Source organism: Carassius carassius, chromosome 4 (assembly GCF_963082965.1).
Source record: "Carassius carassius chromosome 4, fCarCar2.1, whole genome shotgun sequence".
Classification (NCBI taxonomy): Eukaryota; Metazoa; Chordata; class Actinopteri; order Cypriniformes; family Cyprinidae; genus Carassius; species Carassius carassius.
The window spans coordinates 33776406-33803650 of record NC_081758.1 but is presented as its reverse complement, the minus strand read 5'-3'; the positions used below and the strand labels follow the sequence as shown (position 1 = coordinate 33803650).

At 36.7% G+C, this 27245-nt stretch overlaps 1 protein-coding gene across 2 annotated transcripts in view; it reads right to left on the bottom strand.

Moving 5' to 3' along the window:
* The window catches only part of LOC132139877 (teneurin-1-like), a 154297-nt gene that overhangs the window by 45303 nt on the left and 81749 nt on the right, over positions 1–27245 (bottom strand). For both annotated transcript variants that reach the window (XM_059548546.1, XM_059548545.1), the window contains exons 4-11: positions 26575–26812; positions 22105–22343; positions 10097–10246; positions 7608–7816; positions 3034–3244; positions 2782–2883; positions 1959–2153; positions 221–421 (exon numbers count right to left, since the gene is read on the bottom strand). In XM_059548546.1, coding sequence (XP_059404529.1) covers positions 221–421; positions 1959–2153; positions 2782–2883; positions 3034–3244; positions 7608–7816; positions 10097–10246; positions 22105–22343; positions 26575–26812 — 1545 coding nt within the window. The remainder of the gene's footprint in view (positions 1–220; positions 422–1958; positions 2154–2781; positions 2884–3033; positions 3245–7607; positions 7817–10096; positions 10247–22104; positions 22344–26574; positions 26813–27245) is intronic.

Below are 27245 nucleotides of genomic sequence, written 5' to 3'. Positions count from 1 at the left end.
ACTACTGCACATAGGGCCCTGCTTTACTCTGTCAGACAGGAGCAAAACTGGATTTGGAGTTTTGATGTCAATAGTAATTGAATCAAACTCAAATCAGAGACTTCTGAGAGAGAGAGAAGCATGACCAAAGGATGAAAAAGCACTTTAAAGACTAGAATTACAAATGATACGATGAAAGGAAAAAGCCTGCACATGCCTGTGTGTTTTGACTGTTACTCACCCACGGAGCAGTCTTCTGCACTCCATCCCTGTTCACACACACACACCCCTGTCTGGGCTTGGTATGTTCCATGACCTGAACATTGTTCTTTACAGGCAGGAAGTGCAGTCTCACAGCTCTCACCTCCCCAGCCTGCGGAACACACACACTCACCGCGCACACACACCCCACGACCTGAGCACAACGGTTCAACGCAGTCCACTGCAATCACATACATGCACACACAATCAAACACACACAGAAATAACAGATTTGTCCATGAACAATTAATTATAGGTGCATGTAGGATGTATGTGCATATAAAGCCATATGCAGACAGAACTAGTTTTCCCAGAGGAAGTTTGGAAAATTGGGGCTTCACTGTTGTACTTCATGATTTTAATCCTGTTCGAATATAATTTTTCTTCACACAACTCAGTGCAAATTACCTCTGAGACATCTAATCCCATCCGGTTCGGAAAGCGTGTGATTGCAGTATATTATTATTTTCACAACGCTACTTCTCATATATTTTGACCTACGTCAAACACCATAATTACAGCTGAATTTCTTGTGCTGCCTAGTGCATCTTCATTATGGATTTGGACCATTTTGTATTCGATCTGGGTGGAATTACACTTGAGTGTTGTTCTGGTAAGCTGATGATTACTGAATAAAACAAATCATTAATTTGAATACTACGGTGTGTGTGCAAAAATGTATTTTTATTTTAGATTTCATGAAGGTTAAATTTAACACTGTTAATAAATTATTACTGTTTTTTAACTAAGCACAAGATGACAATCAAGATACACAGAAAAGGTGCAATTAAATATCCAAAATCAGTTGGCATATACCCAATATTGAATGATAAATTACATATACATTTTACATATATATAAAATATATGTCATTTATTCCTTTTATCAATATTATTGGTGCTCAATTATAAATAAATGTTCTTATTGCTATCAATGTTTAAACTGTTTTGGTGCTCAATATTTTTGTTGAAGCAGTTATACAATTGCTAAATGAATAAATGTAAATGTAGTAAAAGAATCAGATGTTTATTTAAATGTTTTCCTTAACAATGTAGTATTTTATAATTAGATTAAATCATCTCTATTCGGTCCGTCAGTAAATGAAATGGGCATCCTCTGTTAATAATCCTAACTCAAACGTCATTTAGAAAATGAATTCTGTCTGAATTGTGCTTAAAACAGAGGCAGAGAAGGTGAAACATGAAAGCAGCACAGTCAGAGAGAGTGCATAACAAAAAAGAACAAGATACAAACACATGTAAATTACAATTACAACAGCAACAATATGTTCACTTCAGTGTGTCTGTGTGTGTGTGTGTGTGTGTGTGTGTGTAGATGGGGAAGGTGTCTGATGGAAATGCTAATTTGGTGGATGGATCTACATGGGTTTAAATCGAGTCTCTCTCTCTGTATCTCTCTCTGTAACTCTCTCTATCACTGAAATGGCGGCAATGAATTTTCAGCTTAATAGTTAAGGGAGAAAGTGTGTTTAAAATCCAATTACAGGACATTCATCATAAACAAGCCGTGGAGATAGACTAGTAGCTCTGTACTTAGACACACACACACACTCGTACTCAGCATGATGGTCATGTTGCAGATGAGGGTTATTTGTGCTTCAAACTCAGTCTTTCTATCTAAAAATGAATCTAGTCCTGTAAAAGCTGAAAATATTTTAATGAAAGTGTGTGTGTGTGTGTGTGGGGTGGGGGGTTTACCTTGCTCACAGTTGTCGCCCTTGAAAGCAGGAGCGCACACACAGATTCCGTTGAGACATTCTCCATTGTTTGAACAGGTGGGATCGATACACTGGCCTTCCTCCACCTCACACTCCGCCCCCTTCCATCCAGTGTGACACACACACACACCTTTCTCGTAATCGCCGTTACCACTACACAGCACCGGGCAAGAATCTGAAATATACAACCAAAATCATAAATAATCTGATCTTTGTAACACTGTGTAACTGTAAGATTGTAATACTGTGTGACCTGTTCACACTAAGAATGAAAATGATAAAGACAACTGTATCGATAAAGTGTCCACACCAATGCACAATAATGTTCTGTTTATTCAAAGAGCCTGCTGAAGTTACGTCATCTGCCGCTTTAAATGCTTGAGCTCTATAAAGCAGAATGGATTCTGATTGGCTTCATATCGCTCTGCAAGTGATTCCAATCATATTCCTCATTTTTTAAAACATATGTAGTGTTATAGTTATAGTTCTTGGTGTGAATATGCCTCTAGGCTTGGTTCGACTGCAATGTTTAATGATGTTTAATGTTTAAAGGGTTAGTTCACCCAATAATCAAAATTGAAAAAAAGTAAGTAATTTTGATTATTGGGTGAACTAACCCTTTAATGTACAGATAAAATGTTGAGTAATAATAACATATATTGTGATTATATTGTGTATTTGTGCATACAGTAACTGTGATCATGTTGTGTATATTATGTGTTATGTGATTATGTATCTTATTTTGATAATACTGTCTTTCATTGTGTGATTATGATGATGTGTTTTATTGTGCTCAGTTGTACCTTTTAAACAATCTGGCCCCAGGAAGCCAGTAAAACAGTGACAGTGTCCAGCGACACACTCTCCGTTACCGTTACAGTTAGTGAAGCAACCATCTATTGTTTCTGAACACACAAACACAACACAATTCACTGCATAATTAAATAATTCTGAAGTCATTTACCAATTTATTTTATGTACTGATATCGACAAAAACAGAGAAAATAATTTAAATGAAAGGGAAAAAAATAAAACAATCATTGTTGTGTTCTCACCTATGGGTGTGCTGTACACCACCACCTTTTCCATCTTGCGACCATCATTATAGAAGGCCAGGTACCAGTTGCCTACATCAAGATATTCCACAAAGCCTGTCTCCTGCAGAGGAGACACCAGCAGACTTCGCGGAGGAGGGTTCGGAATTTTGACATTCCGCAAATCCTGCTTAATCAACTGTTTCCCATCCAGCAACTTCACAAAGTCAAACTGGAGAAAAAGAACATACAGTACAGTTACTTGTGTATCTAATCTTAATTGTGTTAAAAAGAACATAGCACAGATCGACAGTTGAATTCATGCCCTTGGCAATGACTGTCTATAACTTGGTGCTCTGTGTCTCAGTATCACTCTGTACTTTATGTCTCTGATGTTGATGCTGCCAACCTTGGCATAGTCCACAAAGAAAACAAGCTCCTATTTATATGTCCAATACTTACTTGCCAAAACATGCATCCTACAGAACTGGAAAAAGTTAATCAAGTATATCCACCCAACAGTGGAAACAACCAGGCTACATTACATTCATCTAGGCAGTGTGTCTGGAAAACCCTCTGAATGCCTCGATGACTGGCAATCTATTTTAAGATACATTAATGTAAAAGCATGATACCAAACTAGGGCTGTAGCTATCGAATATTTTAGTAATCGAGTATTCTACCAAAAATTCCATCGATTCATCGGATAAAATGCGTTTTTGCTTAATTAAAGTGCAATATTAATTATGCAAGAGAAAATGTCTCTTAAATGTGTCTCTTAAAATGAACAACTTAGTTTTCTTTTTTAGAAAAAAAAAATATTTTTATTTTTTAAATGCATAGAATGCAATGCAAACATAAAAAAATTAAGTATTACCCATTGTTTCTCTGTCTGTACTTGTACTGTAAACAATGACAAAGTTGACAGATGAATTAAGTGCATTTAAGTGCCATTCAATTGGGGTTTTAAATAAAGAATTTTCTAAGATGCACATTAAACATTAAACACATAAAAAATTAATTTATCTTTTAATTATTGAAAATTAAGCAAACTTAACGTTTTGGTAAACAAAGGGGATTTAGGATCCTACTATTAAAAATAAAACATGGAAGAAATGTTGTGTGATTAAACCTTAAAAAAAATAATGTTTGATTTTTCTTTTTTTGTAGTAGGATAAAAACATTCTGCTGAACAATAGTAATACATATCTGGCAAATACTTGTCTTTAAACCAGACTTTTATTTTGACGGGTTGACGTACCTTTACAGTTCTGTGTATGTGATTTGATGCTAGTTTTACTCCAATCAAATGGTCAAATGCTCATGCTCACTGTCAGAGCAGTTCTGGAGATGTTGTTCATGTGTTCACATCTTATTTAGTGAGACAGCAGATTCTGAAATCACCGGAGTGTCACGCGCGCTTCAGTGTGTGTAAATAAACGAAGAAGCGCTTCTGCTCCATTCATTAACAGAGACATGCAGAACATGCAGGATTCATATTTAAATAGACTGTTCCGGCTTAATATTTACAGATATATCGTGATTTGATGTAAGTGCAATGACCTATTTTTTATTAAATTCATTCAAAATTTGGCAAATTCCTTGCCATTCCACGTTAAACTGTAAATTCCGTTTTTATGACTGGATTCTGCGATTCCCTCCGCGTTTTCTGCATCGCGGAAATCATAAGGCCCTAGTTGTGATATGCCAGCTCTCTTGCAATGGACACACGCCACGATGTTCTCTTTACGTTTGCCCGTGCCCTCAAATCAAAACACTGCTGACTCCTTGCAGTGTGCCATTTTGGACGCAGCGCTTGTGTTTCCCTCCGCTTTGTGGGTGAAGTAAACGCGTTGTGTCACATAAAAAAATAATAATTGCGAAAGAACCTGAGGTGAGATTTAAAATAAATATTAAAAGAGGCTTTGAGGAAGAGGAATTTGCCTCGATCATTTTTTGTAATCGAGTTACTCGAGGAATCGTTTCAGCCCTATACCAAACGTATTCATTGTCTGTACCTGTGGGAAGTTTCCACAGGGTTAATCAATGGCATCCCACTTATCTTCTTGTAGTAATAGAGTAATAGATTTAACAACTTCAAATGAGGTAAAACTACAGTGTGAAAACGTTATGTAACCAAATAAAATAAAATATCTATAGTGCAACATAATTTTATTAAATCCAGCAACATTGCAGAGTAAACTAGGAAAGTAGCAATTAACCTAATTAAATTTAAACAAAGGAATAATTAATCATACAATGAAAATTCGAACTAGTACTGCTAAGAAATAATGTGAAATAATGTAGCACTGAAAATGAAAAATATGACACGATTGGGCTGAAGGGTTCTGAGCACGACAAGTACCAGTAGCGTTTCCATTCACTAACAGTGGAAAGGCTCTGTAAATGTTTCACTGTTAATGATATTAAGCATGTGTATCTTCCGCACCCTCATTTGCTCCCTACCATGACTAATGTGTTAATGGTGTGCATAAACTAAGACTGATCCCCTTCCCATGCTTCAACATCCACACACATCACAGAAACAGGCCTGTAGTTTGAGCAAACACACCCAGACACGCTCACATTCACACAAACAGAGTCAAGATCAAGTCAGGAATCACTACAAATACCAGACGTTTACATCCAGGCATTTACAGCTCACCATCTGTGCTCGTTTGACTCAGCCTGTGATCAGTATATCTGTGTTCAGCGTCTGTCTCATCACCTCGCACCACTGTGTCACTTCCATCCTGTAAGTGGGATGTATCTATCTCCAAGAAACTGGAAAAGATATGTGGCGCGTGTGTCTTTCTGTCTGTATTTGGGGGGGACTGGCAGTGTTTAGACAGAGCTGTTACAAACATCAGAAACATCAATGAGCGGCGTTCTCCGAGGCTCCACAGAACCCTCTGGCTATAATGAGTCCCTCTCCTCCTCCGGAGTCACTCTGGAAGCAGTGGAGGCACTGAAACCCTATCGACTGTAATGACTCTCACGCTGACAGGCAGGAGCCAGCAGGGCAGCAGTTGCACCAGAGCCCCACTGCTTTTAATGACAGCCAGAGAAACTGAGGAACGATCGTGGGAGCCACAATGGAGTTGACAGTCTCAGTGCAGTAGTGATCTGTCAGGCCCCAGTGAACACACACACATGCAAACTCTCACTCAAGTACACCGAAGTAGAACCGCGGAAGCTGTGGCAGTGTAAACATCTCTATTCTGACACGCACACACAAAAGAAGGCTTTTCATTAAGCAGGAACAATTAACCAGTCTTCTTGGTATGCCTCCGCCTACACATGAAAGAGCGTATGCAAATGAGGTGAAAATGAGAAGCCTTAAATTGAATTACACCGGGCTCTAATTTCTTGAGCAAAGTGAACAGTTAATCTCGGATGATATCCTGAATAATGAGATGTAATTAGTATGTTGGGGTCATCCGAAGCACCTCGTTAGATACGCTCCTGATCCTTCTATTTATCTGCCAGTCATAACAATATGTACTTCGAAAACATTTACCAACAAGAGCAATCATAAAACCTGGGAATGGATGCAGATGTCTGACACACCAATACAAATCTCTCTGTCTCACATGTTATCGTACAACAACACAATTATTTATCAATTATTACCTTATATGAAAAAATTTCAGTAGCACTTTATTTTACAGTTCTGTTCCTCATGTACATACTATGTACTTAATATAGTAATTACAATAACTATGTTATAACGAGGTACTAACCTTTAACCTACCCCTAAACCAGTTACCTTGTATTACCAGAACTTTCTTAGATTAATACACTGTAAGTACACTATAAGTACATGTAAGTACACATACTGTAAAATGTATGTATTTGTGCACATTTTTTACATTGCAGCACAAAGGAATCATAACACAGAGGTCTCAAGATTCTTCACACAGATGCAGGGGATTAATGTTTAATAATCTGTAAATAAAATAGGGAATATATTTTGAAAGCCACTTTCATCATTTCTACTCAGTGCTTTACTGTTTCAAAGCAGCTTCACATTAATTTAGTACAATTCATCAATTATGAAATAAATTCAATTTCAGCTGTAAAACAGCTGTACAGAAGACAACAGTGTCATCATTCAGCTCAGTTTAGTCCAATGTTATTTCACTTAAGTTCAATAACTGTCAATGTGCAAAGTCCATCAATTAAGAAATGTTCAGTTCAGCTATAAGCAGCTTTACAGTGTCCTTATTCAGCTCAAATTAGTTCAATAACAGTGTCGATTGTTGCAAAGTTAGTGTCATTATCCAGCTCAGCTCAAGTTTTATTTTTATTCTCGAGTGTGACAGTCCGGTAAAAACGATAATATTACTTAATATTAATTGTCTTTTAAAACCCAACTGAGTGAGCCAAAGGCAACAATGGCAAAGGAACTCTTTAAATTATCTTCATTTAGGGGCTCTTCTTTGCAAAAAAAAAAAATTTGTACATTCATTTTTAATAGATTGACAGCCATATTATAAAAACAGTACATACACAACATATATGAAAAATTATGCAGCTCTCTTAAACAAAGAACTTGTGTTATATTTTCTCTATTTGTGTTTGCATGTGATTACCTGCGTGTGAGTAGGTGGTATATTCCTCCTGCCGTAGATGCCCAGCAGAGCATCCCGCGTGAGTGAGATGTTGAACTTCACATACTCGGGGTGGTGAACCGTAATGTGAAACCTCCAGAAGAGTCCAGGAGGAATGGCCTGGACCAGCTGTGTCCCGACAGCCACCTCTCCCCTCTCTATCACCCTGCCTCGCTGAATCACCTCTTTATCTGTCAAGAAAAAAAATAAATAGATAAAAATAAAAATAACATAACATGCATCCAATTTCCTTGATTTAGAGAGAGAGAAAGAAAAAAAAAAAGATTTGACCAAGTGTTTGCCATGTGGATCTGTAACATAAGCTTTAAAGTATTAGTTTATGCCATGTATTCAAGTCGTTCCAAACCTGACTTTCTTTCTTCCATGGAATACAAAAGCAGACATATTCAAAGATATTCTGGTTGCTCTTTTGTATGCATTTACAATGAACAGGCTTCAAAAAGAACATAAAAGCACCATTAAAGTCTCATCAGAGTAGTCCATATGACTCATTCATAATATTCCTAGTCTTACATTCCATATGATAGCTTTGTGTGAGAAATAGACTGAAATATTGTACACGTGACTCTACGGTGTTTTTTTGTCAATTTGAAGCTTGACTGGCCCAGTCCTCATTCATTTTTAGTATGTGAAACACTGTGGACAGGATATTCTTTACAAATGTACCTTTTGCACTACACAAAAGACAGAAAGTTATACAGGTTTGGAACAACTTAAGGCAGAATAAATAATACCTGATTTTTTTTTGAAAGTGAAAAATAATCCTCTTAAATCAAGTAGACGACAAAAGCTTACACTTAAATTTTGCTTCAGGATGATAGTTGTTAAAGACAACCGAGCTCAGGTTCTTTGATGGACAGTCACAGAAAGTTTGTAGATGTGAAAAGTACAAAAAACAGTGCCTGAGGGCTTTTGAATGAATCCTGCCTCTGATGCTATCAACACAGACATCTCCATATCTTCTTTAGTGTCAAAAAGAATGATGTATTTTTCAGAGGCTCAGTTGATGTGAATCAAAAGTGATGATCTGCAGGACTCTTTGAAAAGCTCTGCTGTCTAGAGTCAAATTCAGGTGACTGCAAAAAGATGAAACGGCACCTGCCGCATCGAGTAGCGGGACTGAAACCCTTATGCACTCTCAGGTGTGAGGTTATTTACATTAGCTTTGATAGAACAAACACAGCTGTGGATTAATACATAAACGCATCGAAAAAAACTGGGGTAGTGCAGCCTAGTGGTCAAAGATCTGCGCTAGACAACCAAATAAATTTTAGTTCTGAGCCCTGCAAGGGCAATCCATGAACTATTACCACTGTGCCCTTGAGCAAGACGCTTAACACCTGAGGTACGTTGCTCCAGGGGGAACATCATTGCATCATAACATGAAGACATCGGCTAGAAGTCACTGAAACAAAGGGGACTAAAGGCTCTGGTCTTCTCTCTTTACCTAAAATACGACTACCAGAAAACTATGACTATATTTTATTTAAATAACAATGTGTAAAAACTAATAGTAAAAAAGGATATATTGATAGAGAAAATATTTAGAGGAAAGACAATAGCAATGAAGACAAGGAAGTAGTTCAAGTATTTGTCATCATTTACAAATACATTTTAATATAGCAATAAATAAATGTTGTTTTTAAACTTTCCATTTATTAAAGAATTCACAAAAATATTAAGAAACACAAATGTCTTCATCTTTGTTACATAGTGTTTCTGTGGCTCAGTGGTAGAGCATTGCGTTTGCTTGAGAGGGATTTTGAGTTTGAAAAAGGTTTGAAAAAGGGCGAATAATGGGAGATGGAAATGCATTTTGCGAATAAATTCCTCCAAGCGCATCAACAAAGTCATGTGACTTTGTGCGATGGGACAGCAAAACCTGACTAACCAGCAGACCAATCTCATTCCACAGCATCTGAAATATTGTTATGGTCATTCGGAAATGCACAAGTAAAGTCTGTCATCAAAGTATTTCTGTATAAAGGCCTCCCAGAAATGTCTTACACGACTGCGTTCCTAAACAGCAGCATCCACCTCCGAAAGCAATGACCGCATTTATTGTGTTTCCTCTACTCGCTCTGAGGCGCGAGTAATTTATTATATATGAAAATTATGATATTCTCCTACTTTTGTTAGTGAATTATAGTTCCAGTTTACCAGGAAGTGACGATTTTGTTCTCTTTGACTTGTTGGATGGAAACGATGCTTGTTCGCAAATGTTTTATGCTACATTACAGTTTTGCACATAGGTTAAATTAGCAATTTCGGATGTAAACCCTGCTATTAATTAATTAGCAAATAAACTCTGATTGAATACACACACATCCTTTCTTGGCTCCTGCTTTAGGAAAAGACTTAACATTTAGGCAGACTGTGTGAAGCACTGAATTGATATCACACTGTATAGAAATCTTATGTTAGATGACTTAAGAAGCACACACACACACCTGGCTGTGTGATGTTGAGTCCTGGCAGGTGGATGGGAGTGAAGGTGAAATCGGCTCCCGGTAGAGGCTGATCATCTTTACTCATACCATTCTCATAGAGCTCTCCTTCCACTCGCTTAAGATGCCACGGCAACCCCAGCAGATGAACGACTGCAGAATGATAGAATGACAGATAAATTGAATAATAGATAATAATAATAATAATAATAGATACAACAGAATAGATAGATAGACAGACAGACAGGTAGATAGATAGACAGAACAGAATGATCATCAGACTGATAAATAGAACAATAGAACGATATATACTGTAGAATGATAGATAGATTAATGATACCTGACACAGATAAAATTGCATGTTACTGTGTAACGAAAATGATATTAGAATATAGTGTTACACATTATTTAGTATATTACGTGTTACATACAATACTGTTTTTTTTTTTCTTCATTTATGTGAACTAGTATATGCAGACACATACATTTAAGGTCTTCTCTTATCCCCTCATCTCTTGAATGTGTGTGGAATGCTGCAGAGGATTCTGGGAGTGGAATATAAATCGCTCAGGTGGCATTTTATGATCTCCCAGCAGTGAAAGGCCTTTGGCACATGGTAATGACCTCATCCTAATTACAGCCAATAAAAAGGACAAACTCTCATTCTGCTCACCTCAGGGCCCCGATACCAACTATCTCATCATGCAGTTTCCCTCTCTCTCTTCCTCTCGTGTGCATGTGTGTGTGGGATTTCAGTCGATCAGCGAAATGAGGTGAGAAGATATACTGACGACGAGTTCTGGAACGGCGAGTGAAAATCAGGTTATTCTCCCAGCTAGTTTCTCCCTCTCATTCCCTCCCGTTCCTCAGGCGTATATGAAGCGCGTGTGTGCACGTCGGGCTCAGCCGTGAGGAGGCGTCTTTACGAGCCATAAAGAGGGATTGGTGTCTCAGCAGGGAGCTGGATCTACATGATCCCCTCCTTTATCTCCCCCTATTCGCCCTCATCTCTCTCTCTCTCTCTCTCTCTCACACACACACACACACACACACACACACACACACACACACACACACAGAGTAGCTGCCATTGGCTAAATGACTGATCACCCCAAGCACTGCAGATCAGCTTTAACACAGTACAAGAACAAGGTCCAGAGTTCAGTACAAGAATGGACATAAGTTGTTACTCTATGGTCCCATTCACACCTGAAATTAACATGTTTTAGAGCTGTCAGAATCGGATAGCACTCAAACACATTGTGATTGATACCAATTTTAGAGGTGGCCAAGGACAGATTCTGGCACGGCTAAACTAATACAGATGTTGCATAACAAATCATCACTTTGATGGTCTGGGATATACATTTTCTGTGTAGTTCTTTTCCATCCATACAATATTTTAACACTTTGTATCTTTAATGTGACACTGATATCATAACTTCTGTGGTAAAAAGCTACTTTAGCCCTACCAAGTGCTGTGTTCCAACTTGTTCTTTTTATTCTGCTCTCAAAATGTGAAAAAGACAACAGATATTGCACTCTTGCGATCTGATCACCCAATTTAATGAACAATATTCCATGAATTATTTCTCTGAACTACACTCAGAATCACTTGTTTCTCTCCTCAGATCCTCACTCATGTATCTCTCCTGATTGCAGGGGTGCTTAAAAACTTTGTTTCTTTCCTTTTCTTTACTTGGGATCTCTGTCTAACATCCTTTACTGTGGACATGTTTTTGAAGTATAACAGTGCATATACATACATAATCAGTGAATTTTGTCATCTTTTCATTTCCACCACTCAATTTATGTTCTGGGACTGATAGCAGTCAATGTGTTGTAACTGAGACAAAATAAAAGAAAGGAGAAAATAAATTCATAAATACAATAATAATAATAATAATAATAATGGTTTAAATGTTAAAAAGGACACAAAATATAAAATCATTAAATGCTTTACAATTATTTCACTATGTTTAGATAATAATTTTATATAGGATTTTCATATTTTAGGAGTAAAAGTCTGGGTATTTGACAAGTATAAAACAATAAAATGTGGTAAAAAAAGTTTTTAAGTTTAGTTTTTTAAATTGTCTAAAGTTCAAGAACAATATGTACAGTATGTTTTTGAGGGATTTTCATATTTTAAGAACGAAGTTCTTAACTAAGGGTAAACCAATTAAACATAGTAAAAGTTTAAGACAATTTTCCTTCATAAAAAACAAAACAAAGAAAAAGGTGTTACAGAGGAGTAAAAAAAGAAAAAAAAAAGAAATAAGTGGCCAAAGTTCAAGAAACAGTTCATTAGAGTTTACTTGTCAGTTTGGAAAAAAAAAAAAAAAAAAAAATATATTATATATATATATATATATACACACACACACTCTATCACACACACAAACACACTGCATATGGACAGACCAGAGCTTCACACAGGACAAAAAAAGGAGGTGGGTGAGACTGACAGAAGAGAAATTGAAAAGACGGATCGATGACATCACAAAGCGTTCTGTAGGTGTGTGCATAAGCGAGAGCTGTCCTGTGTGCATGTGTGTGCACGGGATCACAAAGCTCTTTAAAGGTGCACGTCTGGAAGGTCTCATAAATTCCACGGAGGCCACATTTCTTTCCCCTACAGGACTCAGAGCCTTGGACAGCAAACATTGATCCCTTAAAACCTCTAACCTCTCTGCTAGTTCTCTCTTTACAACCGCTAATGAAGAGAAAAATCTCTCTCTCCCCTTCTCTCTCTGCCATTTTTCTCTCTGACCCTTCTCCCCCACTTTTCGCATTCTCTCTTTCGACAAGATGGACTACTGGAAAAAGCCAGGAGGAGGATATTAATCAAACCTTTGTTAAATCAACAGATTTTAACATGATTTGTAGAGCGCCGGACAGGAAACATACAACATTAACTACAGCATCTGTTGCTCACGTGTGCGTGTGCATGAGAAAAAGAGAAAGAGAGATATATAAAGAGAAAGACAAAGAGACGCATTTCACAGGAAAGGACTGAGAGCTGTTCACTAGACAAAAGTCCCACATACATCAAAGCTGGCTTTAACCTTGATGCTGAATAGCAGATTGCCCTGAGACTGAGAAATAGTTCAGCTCTGAGTTTACTGTCACTCCACAGCTTGTTAATATCCTCGGCTAGGAAGCTGGGCCAAAAGAAATGGATTCGTTAATTGTGTGCCCTGGCTATCGGTCAATGAGAACAATGAGCTTTTGTGAGCTGGCCACTGTGGCGGCGAGTCAATGTTGAAAAAAGTCACAAGCTCCGCATCCGGGCAAAAACCCGATCGCCCTGAGGACATCTACAGAGAATGGTCTGGAAGATATTGAATTAGGGGATGTAACGGGCAGGAGGTGGACGTTTTCACATCCAGCTGCTGTTCTGAGATGATGGAAATGTTATTTAGATGAGTAATGCTGTAGACGGGCAGTTTAGGTTAAATTAATAGAGCAGTTATGAGGCTGGGCGGACAGCCTCTGAGGGAGGGGCTTACAGCCAATGACAGGTGAAGAGAGTTTGTGTGAATTGATCTTCGCTTGTTGAGATGATGTAAAAATGCTTTGCATGAACATTCTGCGGGGTCGTATTTCCAGAGGAATCCACATCCACGGCCTCCTAAAATGCCTCTTTTAAACACGCCCCCCATATCTACGTCACGATGTGGGAAGATCTGGATAACATCGCCCAAATGTTCATGCAAAGAAAGTAACTTTGATTGCCAACACTGCCATGTTGTGAAGACGCTGTGTGTTTCATTGCGAAAGAGGAACTACTTTGTTTGGCCTTCCAAAAGAGGACACAATTAGAAATCAGTGGTTAAGTTACAGAACATTTCAACCCAAATATTCAGATGTGTGTAGCGCATTTTATGGAGCACAAAAATTGTTTCCTGGGAAAGTAGCCTATAATGCCAGCTATTCTGACAAATAACGCAGCCTGTTTGTTTTCATATTTAAAGAATTTGCCACTGATGATTCAAACGTGAGTTTTGAGCAGGGTAGAGTAGTAATTGTTTCTCCAATCACAAATACAAACATGGTTTTATGTTTACGCAGCATGATACGCAATGCGTAAAAAGACAGCATGAGTGTTACGTCCCTGGTGTTTGTTCCTACACATGTATGAGTGCAATGTCCCTTCCCCTTGTCTTAATTGTAGATGACGAGCCACACCTGCGCGAAGCCTACCTGTGCTATAAAAGGCTTCTCATTACGCTCCTGAGCGCGCACCCAGAGACTGAGAACAGAGTCGATGCACAGCCGTGCTTCCTGTCTTTTGAGAGATTGTCGTCTAGTAGTCCACCCGGCAGTAGAAAACATTCCGGCTTCGTGGTTGTCTCTTTATCGTTAACCAACGTATCATTTGATACCCATTCTGTTAAATAAACATACCCCTTATTGTGATAGGAGCTGATCTGTGTGCGTCTCTCCTTTATGTTAAGGGTGATGTCCGACGGCCCGTAACAATGAGTCATTATAATCAGTAATTATGTCCCCACTGGATACAACAAATGCCTCGTTTATAATGGGTTTTATTGTTTTTGTCTCATCGCGCTGGGACACCGCATCACAGTATGGTGAGGGTAGGGCTGGACAATATGGCTAAAATTTATATCACAATATATTTCTTAATTTCGGTCGATACGATATAAATCCGATATCGATATGAACACTATTAAAAAAGTCTTGTAAAAACTGCCAAGAACGCCCACAACAGATGTCTGTGCATACAAACTTTGTGAACATGGAAAGGCAAGGCATAGAGGAGAAAAAAATAATGTACAGTATGTGGAAAATAATGTTTTTTTTTTAAACCTTAAACTGCATAAACACATTTCATTACACCAAATACAAAACATAATGTTCTTTTTTAGCAACGTCATATGACACACACAGATCTCAATACTGAAAGGCCAACACTCAATTAAATAACTGTTTTGAGTAGAAGAACTGAAACTCAAAGCCTGAAATCACAAAACATCTACTTACCAAACATGTTCCCAACACAATCAATAATACAAATTTAAATAAAACTGGCAAGCAAATGCAATTTAATTCATTATTTATGCAGTGCATGGTGGGAAGAGGGTAAAAGGGTAAACCACAAAACCCTTTTCCAGTGTAGAGCTATTCTAGTTTTCAGTTCTAGGAGGGGCTCAGACCCCAACCTGATAATGAGCTGATCTGGCTCAGAAGAAAACACCTGGTTTAAGTGTGAGAAGTCACAAGTTAGAATCTTTTTTGACTGACAACTGATGAAAAAAAAGAAAGAAAGAAAAGAAAACTACATCTGTGAGTCAATTTATAGTATGTATATCAATAACTGTGGAGCATGTTATTTTGTGATTTCAATGGAACGGAGAGCATTTAGATTAGATTTAGAAATTAAATATGTTTTGTAAGGACTACTTGTGGCCCAACATCACCCTATGTCACTTAGGATAGAAAAAATAACACTTCGGTTTTACACTTCAAATATAACTTCAACTTTAGCTTTTTTTTTTAACAACTGATAAAAGGGGATGACTGAGAGTGAAATAACCTCAGATGTATATTTCTGTTTTCAGTAAATGTGGAAAGCATTCACGTCTGATTTACAAAGGTGTTGACAGCTAATATAAAGTCACTGTTGATTTGAAGATGCTGAGATAAATACACACACTTAATTTGTATATACTTCATTTCTCTATTCAAATGCTCTCTGTTTCAGTGAAATCACAAAATAGAATACACTACATTTAGATACAATAATTAAATAAAAAATAAGTGGGAACATAATTGTATGAAGGTTTTAATTTAGTACTGCACTGAAGCTATTTCACATAACATGTTTATGAGCATCTTTTGCAAACATATAAAATAGTAAAAGTAGTACAGTATATTGTGATAGAAAATCTGCATCACAATGCATTACTTGATTGGTAGGTAAACAAACAAACAAAAAAAGTAAATTATTGGTCTTTTTTTTAACACTACTTGTCAATGCCTGTCACATCAACATTATTGTCTTTGCACAGCCCCAGATGATATTCTCCAAATTACAATAGGATCAATACATTGTTGATGATTTTAGGCCTGTAAAAGCTTTGTATTGAATTATCTGAGCCAGAAACACGAACATTTACACACCTAGGGTGAGAAGCAAAGCAGGAGGGATCCTAAACTGGTGGTTTCTTCAGCAGGACTGTTTGTGCACCCAGAGCACTGTACATCACCCTGGTTCAAAGGAGCCTAAATGACAAGTGACTGCTGCTGATAAAAGCTGACTGCGAACTGACGAATGCAAATGAAGTGGAATTAATCTGCGAATGCATACACCCATTCATTTTCACATGCAACGTGCAGAAACTGGCAGATAAAAGGAAAAAATATGCGAAATGGTGATGAGATGCTTGTCAAAAGGTGCATCAAAAGATGATGTGATAAAACACCTTCTATTCCAGCTTGATGTACAGATTCCATAAATTGTGATTAGATTACTATTTTCATTTATGCAGACTCTACTGTACACTCTCAAGTAAAACTTACACTTCTGATTAAAAATTGCAACTGAAATCTCTTGCCAAACTCCTTGCCAAAGCTCACTCAACTGGACTATTCTAATGCTCTTTCAGCCACAGTCAAACCTCTGCTAATGATTCAGAATGTGGCAGCGCATCTGGTTTTCAATGAACCCCAGAGATAACATGTTATGTCTCTCTTTGTCCCACTCCACTAGCTGTCAGTTACTGACTGCATCAATTGCAAGGCACTCACCGAATCTGCACCCTCCTACCTCCACTCACTTCTGTAAATCAATGTTCCCTCCAGAAATCTGAGGTCGATGAGAGAAAGTCATACTACTACCAGTATAGAGAGGTGCAGAATGACTCTCTCGTACCATCACATTCAATGTACTTTGATGGTGGAATAAACTTTTCCATCTGACTCCATCAGAAGAGCTGAATCCCTCTCTACCTTAAAACAACAACAAATAGACAACACACAACTGTTAATGAAAAAAAAAACTTCTCCATTCTCTACCCTCTCACTTATATCTTTGTAATAGCTTGTACTTTGTTCTTTTCTGAGCAATTTTAAAACTTTTTATTGTGCCACATTTCAATTATTGTACTGCAAGGATGAATTGCTTTTGTTTAAGTATTCCTCGTTTGTGAATCACTTTGGATAAAAGCGTCTAATAAATGAATAAATGCAAATCTCAACTGTTTCTCCTAGACAGCGATAAAATGGAAAATAAAAGGACAGAGATTTTTTCTTCGGAGAGAAAGTAAAAAGTACCCTAGTAATCTCATACGTCTCTTCTCTAGAGATCTCAAACAACGTCTCACTTGGCCTTCAGACTCACCAAGTTCCCAAAGTCTGCAATGGAAAGTTAGAGATTTCAATATGAAATCAAACATTTTCATCTACAGTAATTTTTCCAGATTAAATGTTATAAACTATGCAATTCAATAATCTTCATTTTTATTCATTATTTTGTTGTAGATGTATACCCTCAAGGTATATAAACAATTGTCTCATTTGTGTCTGTTTTTATGTCTCCCAAGAAAAAATTGTAGAAGCTTCAACAAAACAAATTGTATTCTTAAAAGCAGAGTAAAATTTGCACTGTTTCATGTAAACATCTACATGATAGATGAAAAGCATAAAAAGACATCTATATTACAACTCACTGATAATGTTAGTAGGATGATAATTTTTTCAGGTTATGGGCTGATAAACAATGAATGACTGACAGTAAAATTCTAGTCATTTCTTTAAATATATTTATAAAATAATAAAAATAAGATACTACAAACAATCACGCTCCAAATAAATTGAGATCACAGTACTATAACACACTGTGTGAAAAAGGATTTTCTTTTTGAGATTCGCTAAAGATTAAATTTAACAATGATATTACAGTATTAGTGTTTTTAGATGACAAATTGCAAATAAGATTATCTAAATGTAAAATACTGTTAATATACAATATAGTTCTGCAATATTGTGCAGTACCCAACGCAGGGAGAAAAATACTGCATATGAAGCAGGGATAAAGCTTTGTTCTCATGTAGACTAACATGTTAATAAATTCATCCAATCACTCTAAATGAGCTTTAACCAAAGGACCTTAAAACAGCTTCACCTCTCAACCTGTTTAATTGTCTTAAGTACAGACTTTAGAAGCTGCAGTTTATCTGGATAGCTCTCTGCGAGCACTGGCTTTTTCACTCACAAAGATAATCACATATATAAATGCAAGGGTATATGGGTTCTCTAAACAAAAATCAGTTGAAACCCCCTACTGCTTAGCCTAAGGGTGTGTCTTCGTCTTCTGGAAACAAACATGCAAGCACACACAGATTCACAAAAAGCAACCTTTTGATTTATTTTCAGTTATAATGGAACGGCAGAAAGCCACTGCCGAGTGGGGGGTTGTAGGTTCTCCAGAGTTTTTTTTCATTGATCTAGTGTTTTGATCATAAAAGACACATTATGATCTATAAACATGCATTTCAACTGCTTTTGAAGCTATGAAGCCCTTTTCACAAATTCAAATTAGTAAAATTGCAAAAATCTTTTCTGCGTCTATGCATTTGTGTGCGTGAAAACTACAGTAGGAATGTTACTAATTAATCAAATTACTTGTATATATCTATATTTGCTGTGAAAATTCCACAGAGGATTATTAAATTATATTACATTATTATGAAAGATGAAAGACATTGAAAATGAACTGAATAATTCAATTGAGACTGACGGCTCTAGTAAAAACTTGTATATGTATACGTGTGCACAAATAGATCACATATGTGGTTGCTGTACTAAGCATGTCAGGTAGAAGGAAATATTAGGAACAGGATGCATGTATAAAGTGAAAATTAATAATATAGCAGATGCTGCTAGATTCAGCAGAGAGAAAATTACTCCCACACTCAAACTCATATGTCAACTGCTTCCTGCTGCATGGCCTTTTTATGCTTTTAATGTTGTGTGTGTCCTGCCCCGCCTTCTCCTATAATGCCACGCAAATTATCGTTTATATTTTTAAATAAAATTTAATTGTACTAAGATCAAATAATAAAGAAACTTCTAGAACTCAACTTCCTCAAAAAACTTCGTTCAAAAATACCAGATATTGAAATTCAGTGGTAAAAATGGCTCATCCTGAAATCCTTAAATGTGATAGCAGAAACATTAACATATTACCACCCACCTTTATTCAGCAATACCTATTAATGCATATATAATATGACAAACGAAAAACATTACAACAACAAAAAGATCTGCTGGTTTCATCCTGTCATGTCACAATGTAATCTAGGCTTTGCTAAAAGGCTGTTTAAAATGGTTCCATATAAGTCAAATTAAATTATGACACCCACACACACACAACAACTAATATTGTCAATTTCAATATTAACTTTAATTTCGGACTGATTTTGAAGCCCCTTTACCACAATAAATCAACATTGACATTCTTAGTTTGGATGGATGAAGGTTCTTCTGGCTGAAACCATCTTACTGAGTTCCCTGGATACTATTAGCTATCTGGGTCATTGAACTCATACAAAAACACCTCCCATTTATCCCTCCTAAGTGAGCAATGCACACCCACAGACAGCTACCTTTGACACACCAAAAAACTCACACATAATAAAATGTTTTGTGCACCACACTGTTATTGTGGGGCAATGCATCATGATGTTCGGAAAATAAGTATAATGTCTAAAAGTCTCACACACAGATTCACTCAATGCCTTTGATACATTTTCATCAACAATTATTGATTGCCTCTCTCTCTCTGTCCCTGCAGAGTCCTTGACTCAATTAGTGCATAACAAAAACACACACACACACACACACACACACACACACACACACACACACACACACACACACACACCCTACTTAATGTCTTCATAGTGTGGTGCAAGTCTAGAAGCTTATGTGTGCTTGTTAAAGTAAAGATTGTGGTGAGGCCAGATGATACAGCCTCATTAAACTCATTCAATTAAACATACACACAGACAAATTAAAACCCTTCTCTTAGGATAAACACTCTATTAAAACATCTTACCTTAATCTATACAGTGAACTTGATACTGTCCCTCATTCTTTCTCTAATGATAATTATTTAATCATACCTTACAAGAATTCACACCAACAGAATACAGCTGAAAGTTTGCATGATTTGACTCCATTAAACTTCCTTTAAAGTCCATCATCCATAAAATAACACATATCTCACTTCCCATTTAATTTTTTAAATATATATTTTCTAATGCTTTTAGTTATACAACAAAGTTTATTAGTCTCCGCTCCAACATTTTAATTTGTAACATATTTAAAGGAGTATTCCAGAAGATTTAGTGTAGAAATATACTGCCCTGATGCTAACCTTAACCCAACCCTAACATTAACCTAAAAGACAATGGGACACTTCAGATAAGTTTATTTATGATACGCCTATTGACCAATTAAATTAGACTTCAGCACTGGCACATCACGTTTTCAGTTACCATGTTTTATGGATCTTTTTCTTCTCATCAGTGATGCTTTCACTCGACAGGACAAAAGTTTTTGTTCAGCATGTGAAGATAATGCAGATTCATTTGTTCTTTATGTTCCTCTTTATCTTTAATCCCTTTATCCCTTAGCTTCCCTTCATTTGCCCAGAAAATGAACTGAGAGCACATTTAGATTGTTAGATAAGAATGAAAGTCAAGAGACAAAGCAGACGAATCGCATCTGTTTAGACAGGGTGCCACTAACGATGGGGTGAAAGATGACCATACGATCATTAACGGAACATCTCCAGAGCACAAGCGTGCACACACTCACCCACATCCAGTAAACGGGTTCTCTGGCATAATTAATGGAATAGTTCACCCAAATATTAAAAATGTGTCATCATGAAGGTAAAGTTGTCATGACGGAAAAATAAATAATAATTTAAAGCTGTGAATAACATATGACTCATTTGCTATTATAATAATAATAAAAAATGATATATAATAAAATTAAATAAATTAACCACTTGCAGAATGTAGGCAAACCCACATTTACTTGTATGTTCAATATTCAACTGTTAATAATAATGATAATAATAATAATATACCATTTAAATTTTGTTTTTAAGAAATTGATACTAATTTTTAAAATACAGTGATACTAATTTGATACAGTAAAGCAGTTATAATGCAACAAACTATTTCTAAATTCAAATAAATGTTTTTTTAATTTATCAAGAAATCCTAAAAAGTAATATCATGGTTTTCACAAAAACATTAGGCAGAACAACTGTTTTCAGCATTGATAATAATAATAATAATTCCCTTTGTGCTTTGTTATTGTATATTAAAAAACAAAGAAACAAAAAAAAGAGTTGTTCTGTGGAAAGCCATAATTACAAATGGATTGTGTTCAGAACAGATATACACAATGCACGACAGAAGTTAACATCACAAATGTCAGACGTGTTTGGGAATCGCAGATGTCCTCATTTCATTAGCGAGAAACACACTCCCAGACACGATTACTGTTTAAGAGGCTTCCATGTGAACTTCTGACCAGCGACTTTATTAACTGCAGCCTTTCAAGCGTTAATGGATGAAACCTTTTACCCTAATGTTTTTCTTTAAAACACACATCATGTTTTACTGAGATTTTCAAGAGAAATGCCTGTGAGCGGGTGAAAGCCAGACAAAATGAAGTCAGTATACTAAGGTGCAAAAGCACCTCTCTCTCTTTCACACACGCAAACGGTGACTTGGCTAAACAAAACTTTAACACCATTAACCTCTGAATGGCCTTGTGGGATATTTACTCTTTCATCTCTCATTCTCCCTAATCCCTCGTTCATAAATATTCATCTCTCTAATAGAGTTTTTCACAGTGTGAGTTCTGCTAATTCTATATGATCCCAACAAGCATGACAGCAGCCATGGACAGAGAGAGGGAGAGAAAGAGAGAGAGACATTGAGGCGGAGAGATATGAAACTCACCGATGATGTACGTCAGCAGAAGAGCGAGAGTCAGCGTAATTGCGCTGGCGCTCAAAGCCGTACATTTCCAGTTACAGCAGCGGTAGGGTTTGCTGAATGAGAAGAGCGGCCTGGAGAGGGTGGTTCTGGGTAGAGGCCTTGGAGGCGGCGAATACACCGTGCTGGACGTCAGAGGGTAATTCTGATTGGCCGCATTGAAAATGGCAGATGAACCTGAACTATGCTTGAATAAGAAGTGCCTGTAAAGGAAAGAAATCAACGTGTTATGTGCTATTTGATCCGTCAATCAATTTCTTTATGAATATCTAAAATTACACCTGGAAGACGGAGTCAAAGAGAGATAGAGAGAGCAAAATGGTGAGAAAGGAAGAGAGAGGTGCAATCTGAGTGTCTCACTTGCTTCGTTTACTAATTGGAGTCATTTGCACTCACGTGCATTTAATTACAGATATTTAGCACAAGAGATTAATGAGCCATTATTAGATAACATCCTTTAGATTAATTATGATATTAATTACACAGAGGTGCCTGCTTAAAAACAATTTACTCAGAGGTGTTGTCATGCACTAAGTAATGTTACAATGGAAGGGCAGTTACTAAATAAAAATAAATTAATAATAGTAATAATAACAACAACTTTTTAATGTTAAGATTTAAGATTGAAATTTACCTAAATGCATATGTACAATATTTTAGGTGTACTTCTTAGTCTCTTAAATAATATGTGATAATAAAAACTGCACACATAAGAATTTCATAAGAATTATACAAAAAAAGTAGCTTTAGAAGTTTTAGATGCAGGACACTGCTGTCACTGCTACATGTCATGTCAGCTCCCCGAGTTCTTAAAGCCCTTGTAGTTATTTTTAAGATCAAAAGTTCCCTTTTTTATTCTGACATGCAGCTAGACCGGTTAGTCTGTGAGGCACACAGGCGCAGAAACATGGTGTTTAGTCGTGTCATCACGATGACAGACAGATTGACAGATAGCCATGGGGAAATTGGTTACAGCTTTTAGGTTAAAAGCCCAAAGGCAACAGAAGACATCTTCAAATTCCCAAGATACACATGATTCTCAACTGAATCAAATTGATCTCTTTGCAACATCAGCTAAAGCTGGACCAGGGTAAATGTGTGCAACTCTTCTAAAGACACAAAGGGTCAATCAATAAAAGGGAACAAAATCATTGAAAAACAGATCAGTCTAAACACATTTAACAAGTTCATATGCTGATAAGACAAAAAAAAAGGCATGATGACATCGATATGGATTGAAGATTATGGTGAAAGACTGAACACACACACACACACACACATACACAAGTCTGTTTATATTAAAGTGGAGACTACCCATCTGTTGTTCTTTGAATTAAACTAATTAGTACACCCAAAACAAAACCGTACCCCCAACACACAGCTTCTGGCATTTTTCAATTTTTATAGAAACATTGTTTAGTCCATTTATGGTGTTGTTTTCACTGTCGTGTGTTCCCAAAGGTCCCCACAAAATAGGTCGTTTCAGGTTTTACTATATTTCCGGGTACATTTGGGCCCTACAAAGTTAGCAAAACCCTGCTTGCAAAAGGAGACTCACAAAAGCACTTTATATAAAAGTACAATTATGGCTGATAGCAGATGAACAGTTTTAATCAAACTGAATACATTATGTGCAGATTGGATAATTAATGGATCTATTATAATTTATTAGATATATCATAATGAAAAATATTGTTGTGGCATTGCAAGAAGTGCCATTATATGTCAATATATTGTCTGTTTTTTCCCCATATCAATTTGTCTAGCAAAATCCAATCTGTCAGTGTCCAGTCTGTAAAAAAAGTAAACATTATTTTTATCTAATTAATTTCAATGAATACATTAAATTTACAGTGATGATAAAAAAATATTTTCAGCCAAAGCGACTAAATAACCAAAGCAGTCAGCTACAGAATACAAATGTCGAAATGTATAAAAGTGCAGATACTGTTTCAGGGTTAAATACATGTCAAGTACTAAAGACGAGTCGATTCCATGAGAATACAGCCAGAACCACACAAGCAAGTTCTAGTTATTTGTTTATATTGTCTTAAAGGGATGCCGTACAAAGCCCTGAAAGGAGCGTTTAAATGAGCATGCAATGCTAAATTGAGGCTTGAGACTGAGAGAAAAATTACAGTTTACCTCAGCCATTAAAAAGAGAAAGTTAATTTCACACGTAGACATGCAGAACTAATCCTGTCTTTATTTACTGTAGAATAAATAAGTAACAATTAACACTCAGAAAACAAAGAGAAGAGAGTGAAAGAAAAGAGCAGGTGTGAACACGGAGGATCACAGTTATAGAGTTCAGATTTGCACTGGCTGCTTTTCTCACTAAAATCTCAGAGCCTTGAATTTACATGGCCAGTATGGGGCTTGTTTTTAAACCACTTTTAAAAAACTATGAAACATGGCATATGCACAGAAAAATCTCAGATTGAAATAACATTGTAGTCTCTAGGTGGCTAATGCAAGAAAAGACAAAAAATGTTTTACGCCAGCCAGTGATCACCACACATTTCCACTGTATGCAAGCCTCAACTTGACTTGATAAACATAAATATTTGAATATAGATTTTTTTATATTATATATGAAGACATTTAATTATTTAATATTTTAATATACTGTATATTATATATTATTAAATATATTTATACATAAATCATCAATATATATTTTTATGTGAAAAATATCAAAAAGTCATGCACATCTGAAACAAATTTGAGTACAGTTGTAGGTGTAAGTCATATACAACAATAATTTTTTACTACATTATAAATTTAGGTACAATAATTGGACAACTTTTTGGGATGTTCCATTTAAAAATCAATTGGGCACATTTGCATGGGAATGATGCTCATGCTTCTGATAGCTGATTGCTAAAATTTTATATGTATATCATCCACTATATAGTGTACCGTAATGTATACTATATACAGTACACAGTACATATAGAGTGTATGGTGACTGAATCAGCGAGTGGTTGGAATAATATGCTGATGGGAGTGATTCATCTCTGTGCGTTAATGTTGGTCTATTGATCCAGATTTAACTGAGAATGTTCATTTGGGAGAGAGCAACATGTCGGCAGGTATAGAGATCACCATGACGATGACACGTTCTCGATACACCACCAATGTCAATCTCTCAGGCAACCCTTTAACCTGAGTACTTTCCATTCAGTTGGCAGGATTTTTCGAACCACTCTACAAAATTGGTAAATCTGCTTTTCCTTAACCCCCAAATCTCAAAGGAAACATCTGAACGGGTGACATTCACTCCGTGCCCTGCTTCAATCCAAAGTGTGTGGCCATGTCAACTCAAAGTGTAAGCAAGTGAGGTTACATTTCTACACTCCTACTGCTGGCTTCATTCAGACGCTTCATTCTCCTTTCAACAGCATTAAGTGATGTTTAAAAAACAGGACTGGAGCTGCTGGAAAAATACATAAGGGTTAAGTTACCCAGCATTCCTCTAATAGCTGCAAGCATAAACATGTCATTGCTGCCTGCTGCTTGTGGTGAGTTTTGAAAAGGTGCTGCAGTGCTTAGTGTAGTTCAGAGCACTTGAAATCTGTTAATAGGTGTTGTTAGGAGGCAGCTGGATTTGGATAATGGTGGCTTTATTAAATCACAATATGACAAAGAAAACTACATGCTTGACCAACATGGCAAATCTTCATAAAACAATAAACATCTCTCCAGGTACATAACAGCTGTCAGCATCCGAGCGGATATGTGACACAGCTACGCTTGTTTGCTCAACTTCTCAATCAAAATAAGTTTGACCGCTACTGTCAAATTCACCTTGCTGGAAATCTAGAAAAGCCGACATACACACGCTCATATGTATGCACGCGCACACAGCTTTCATTTTCATCAATAACTTTGGGGTTTGTGTGCGTGTAAGACAATCACCCCAGGAAGACAGCTTCATTTCCTCCCTCAAAGCAGACACGTCTATCCTTCATCATTTATTTACTCTCCCATTTCTCTCTTTCAGAAGAATAGATCAACCCTCAATCTTCATCTTCATCATCATCATCATCATCATCATCATCACCATCATCATCATAATATCTCTCCATCTGTCGTTCACAGACAAACACATACTCAACTCATGCACGTTCACTTTGTCTTGAAGAATTAGTCATTCCTTTGTCTATTTTATTATCAAGCTTAACTTAAAAAATCAGTTGGGTGTTTCTTTGGAAACTTTCCTAACTTAAGTCTGTTATGGGCCAAATTTTGATTTCAATGAAGAACTGAGGATAATGGCCTCAAAAAACACTGAATGTAAATGCAGGAAGGTGATATAGTTTTAAGGGACTTGCATGTAAAAAAATCATTACCTCAGCATAGAACAATAAAAGTTGAATCGCTAAGACCCCACTTTTATAGAAAAACAAATGTACGTGTTTGTATTTTCACCTTGTCTCTAGTGGTATGTTGCTGTTCAGTGCCCAGGTATTGTGCGTCTGCCCGTTGTCATCCTGTCCAGCTTTGTTCCCGGAGTCCAGTGGTTGGCATCGAGCGGGAAGTGTGCTCCTCTGCACCACCTCTGGAAGGGGAGCCGGTGCTGGCCGGGCGCAGGTGCAAGCGTGGGGCGGGGGAGGCGGAGGGGGCAGTGGTCGAAAGGTGAACTGAGCCACAGGGCTTGAAGGCAGATCTTGATAGGAAAAGATACGAAAAAGAGATTTAATTATAATATTTAATGATAGTCTTCGAAGTGTCCATTTCCTGAGAGAGAAATGGATCCTTTTAAAAATCCTTCTCCCGTTTCTTGTACAGACTCTATTTTCTTGTCAAACTAAAAAAACCTTTAGTAACACTTCACTTTACAGCTATTCTTTATGCATTTAAATGCCCTACAGCTTGTAATCATTTGTATGGCCTCATTTATAATATATATAAAAATATAATGCATTAAAATACATAATCAGCATACAATTTCCTGAGTTATTTAATGTGTTATCATGTGCATTGTACTGCATTAAACTCTTTAAATATGAATCCACGAATAGGTACTGAAAACGGCAACGAATAGGGTACAAACTGGCATCTTTTTCCTTTACCTTTCCTTAAATATGCTATATAAGCTA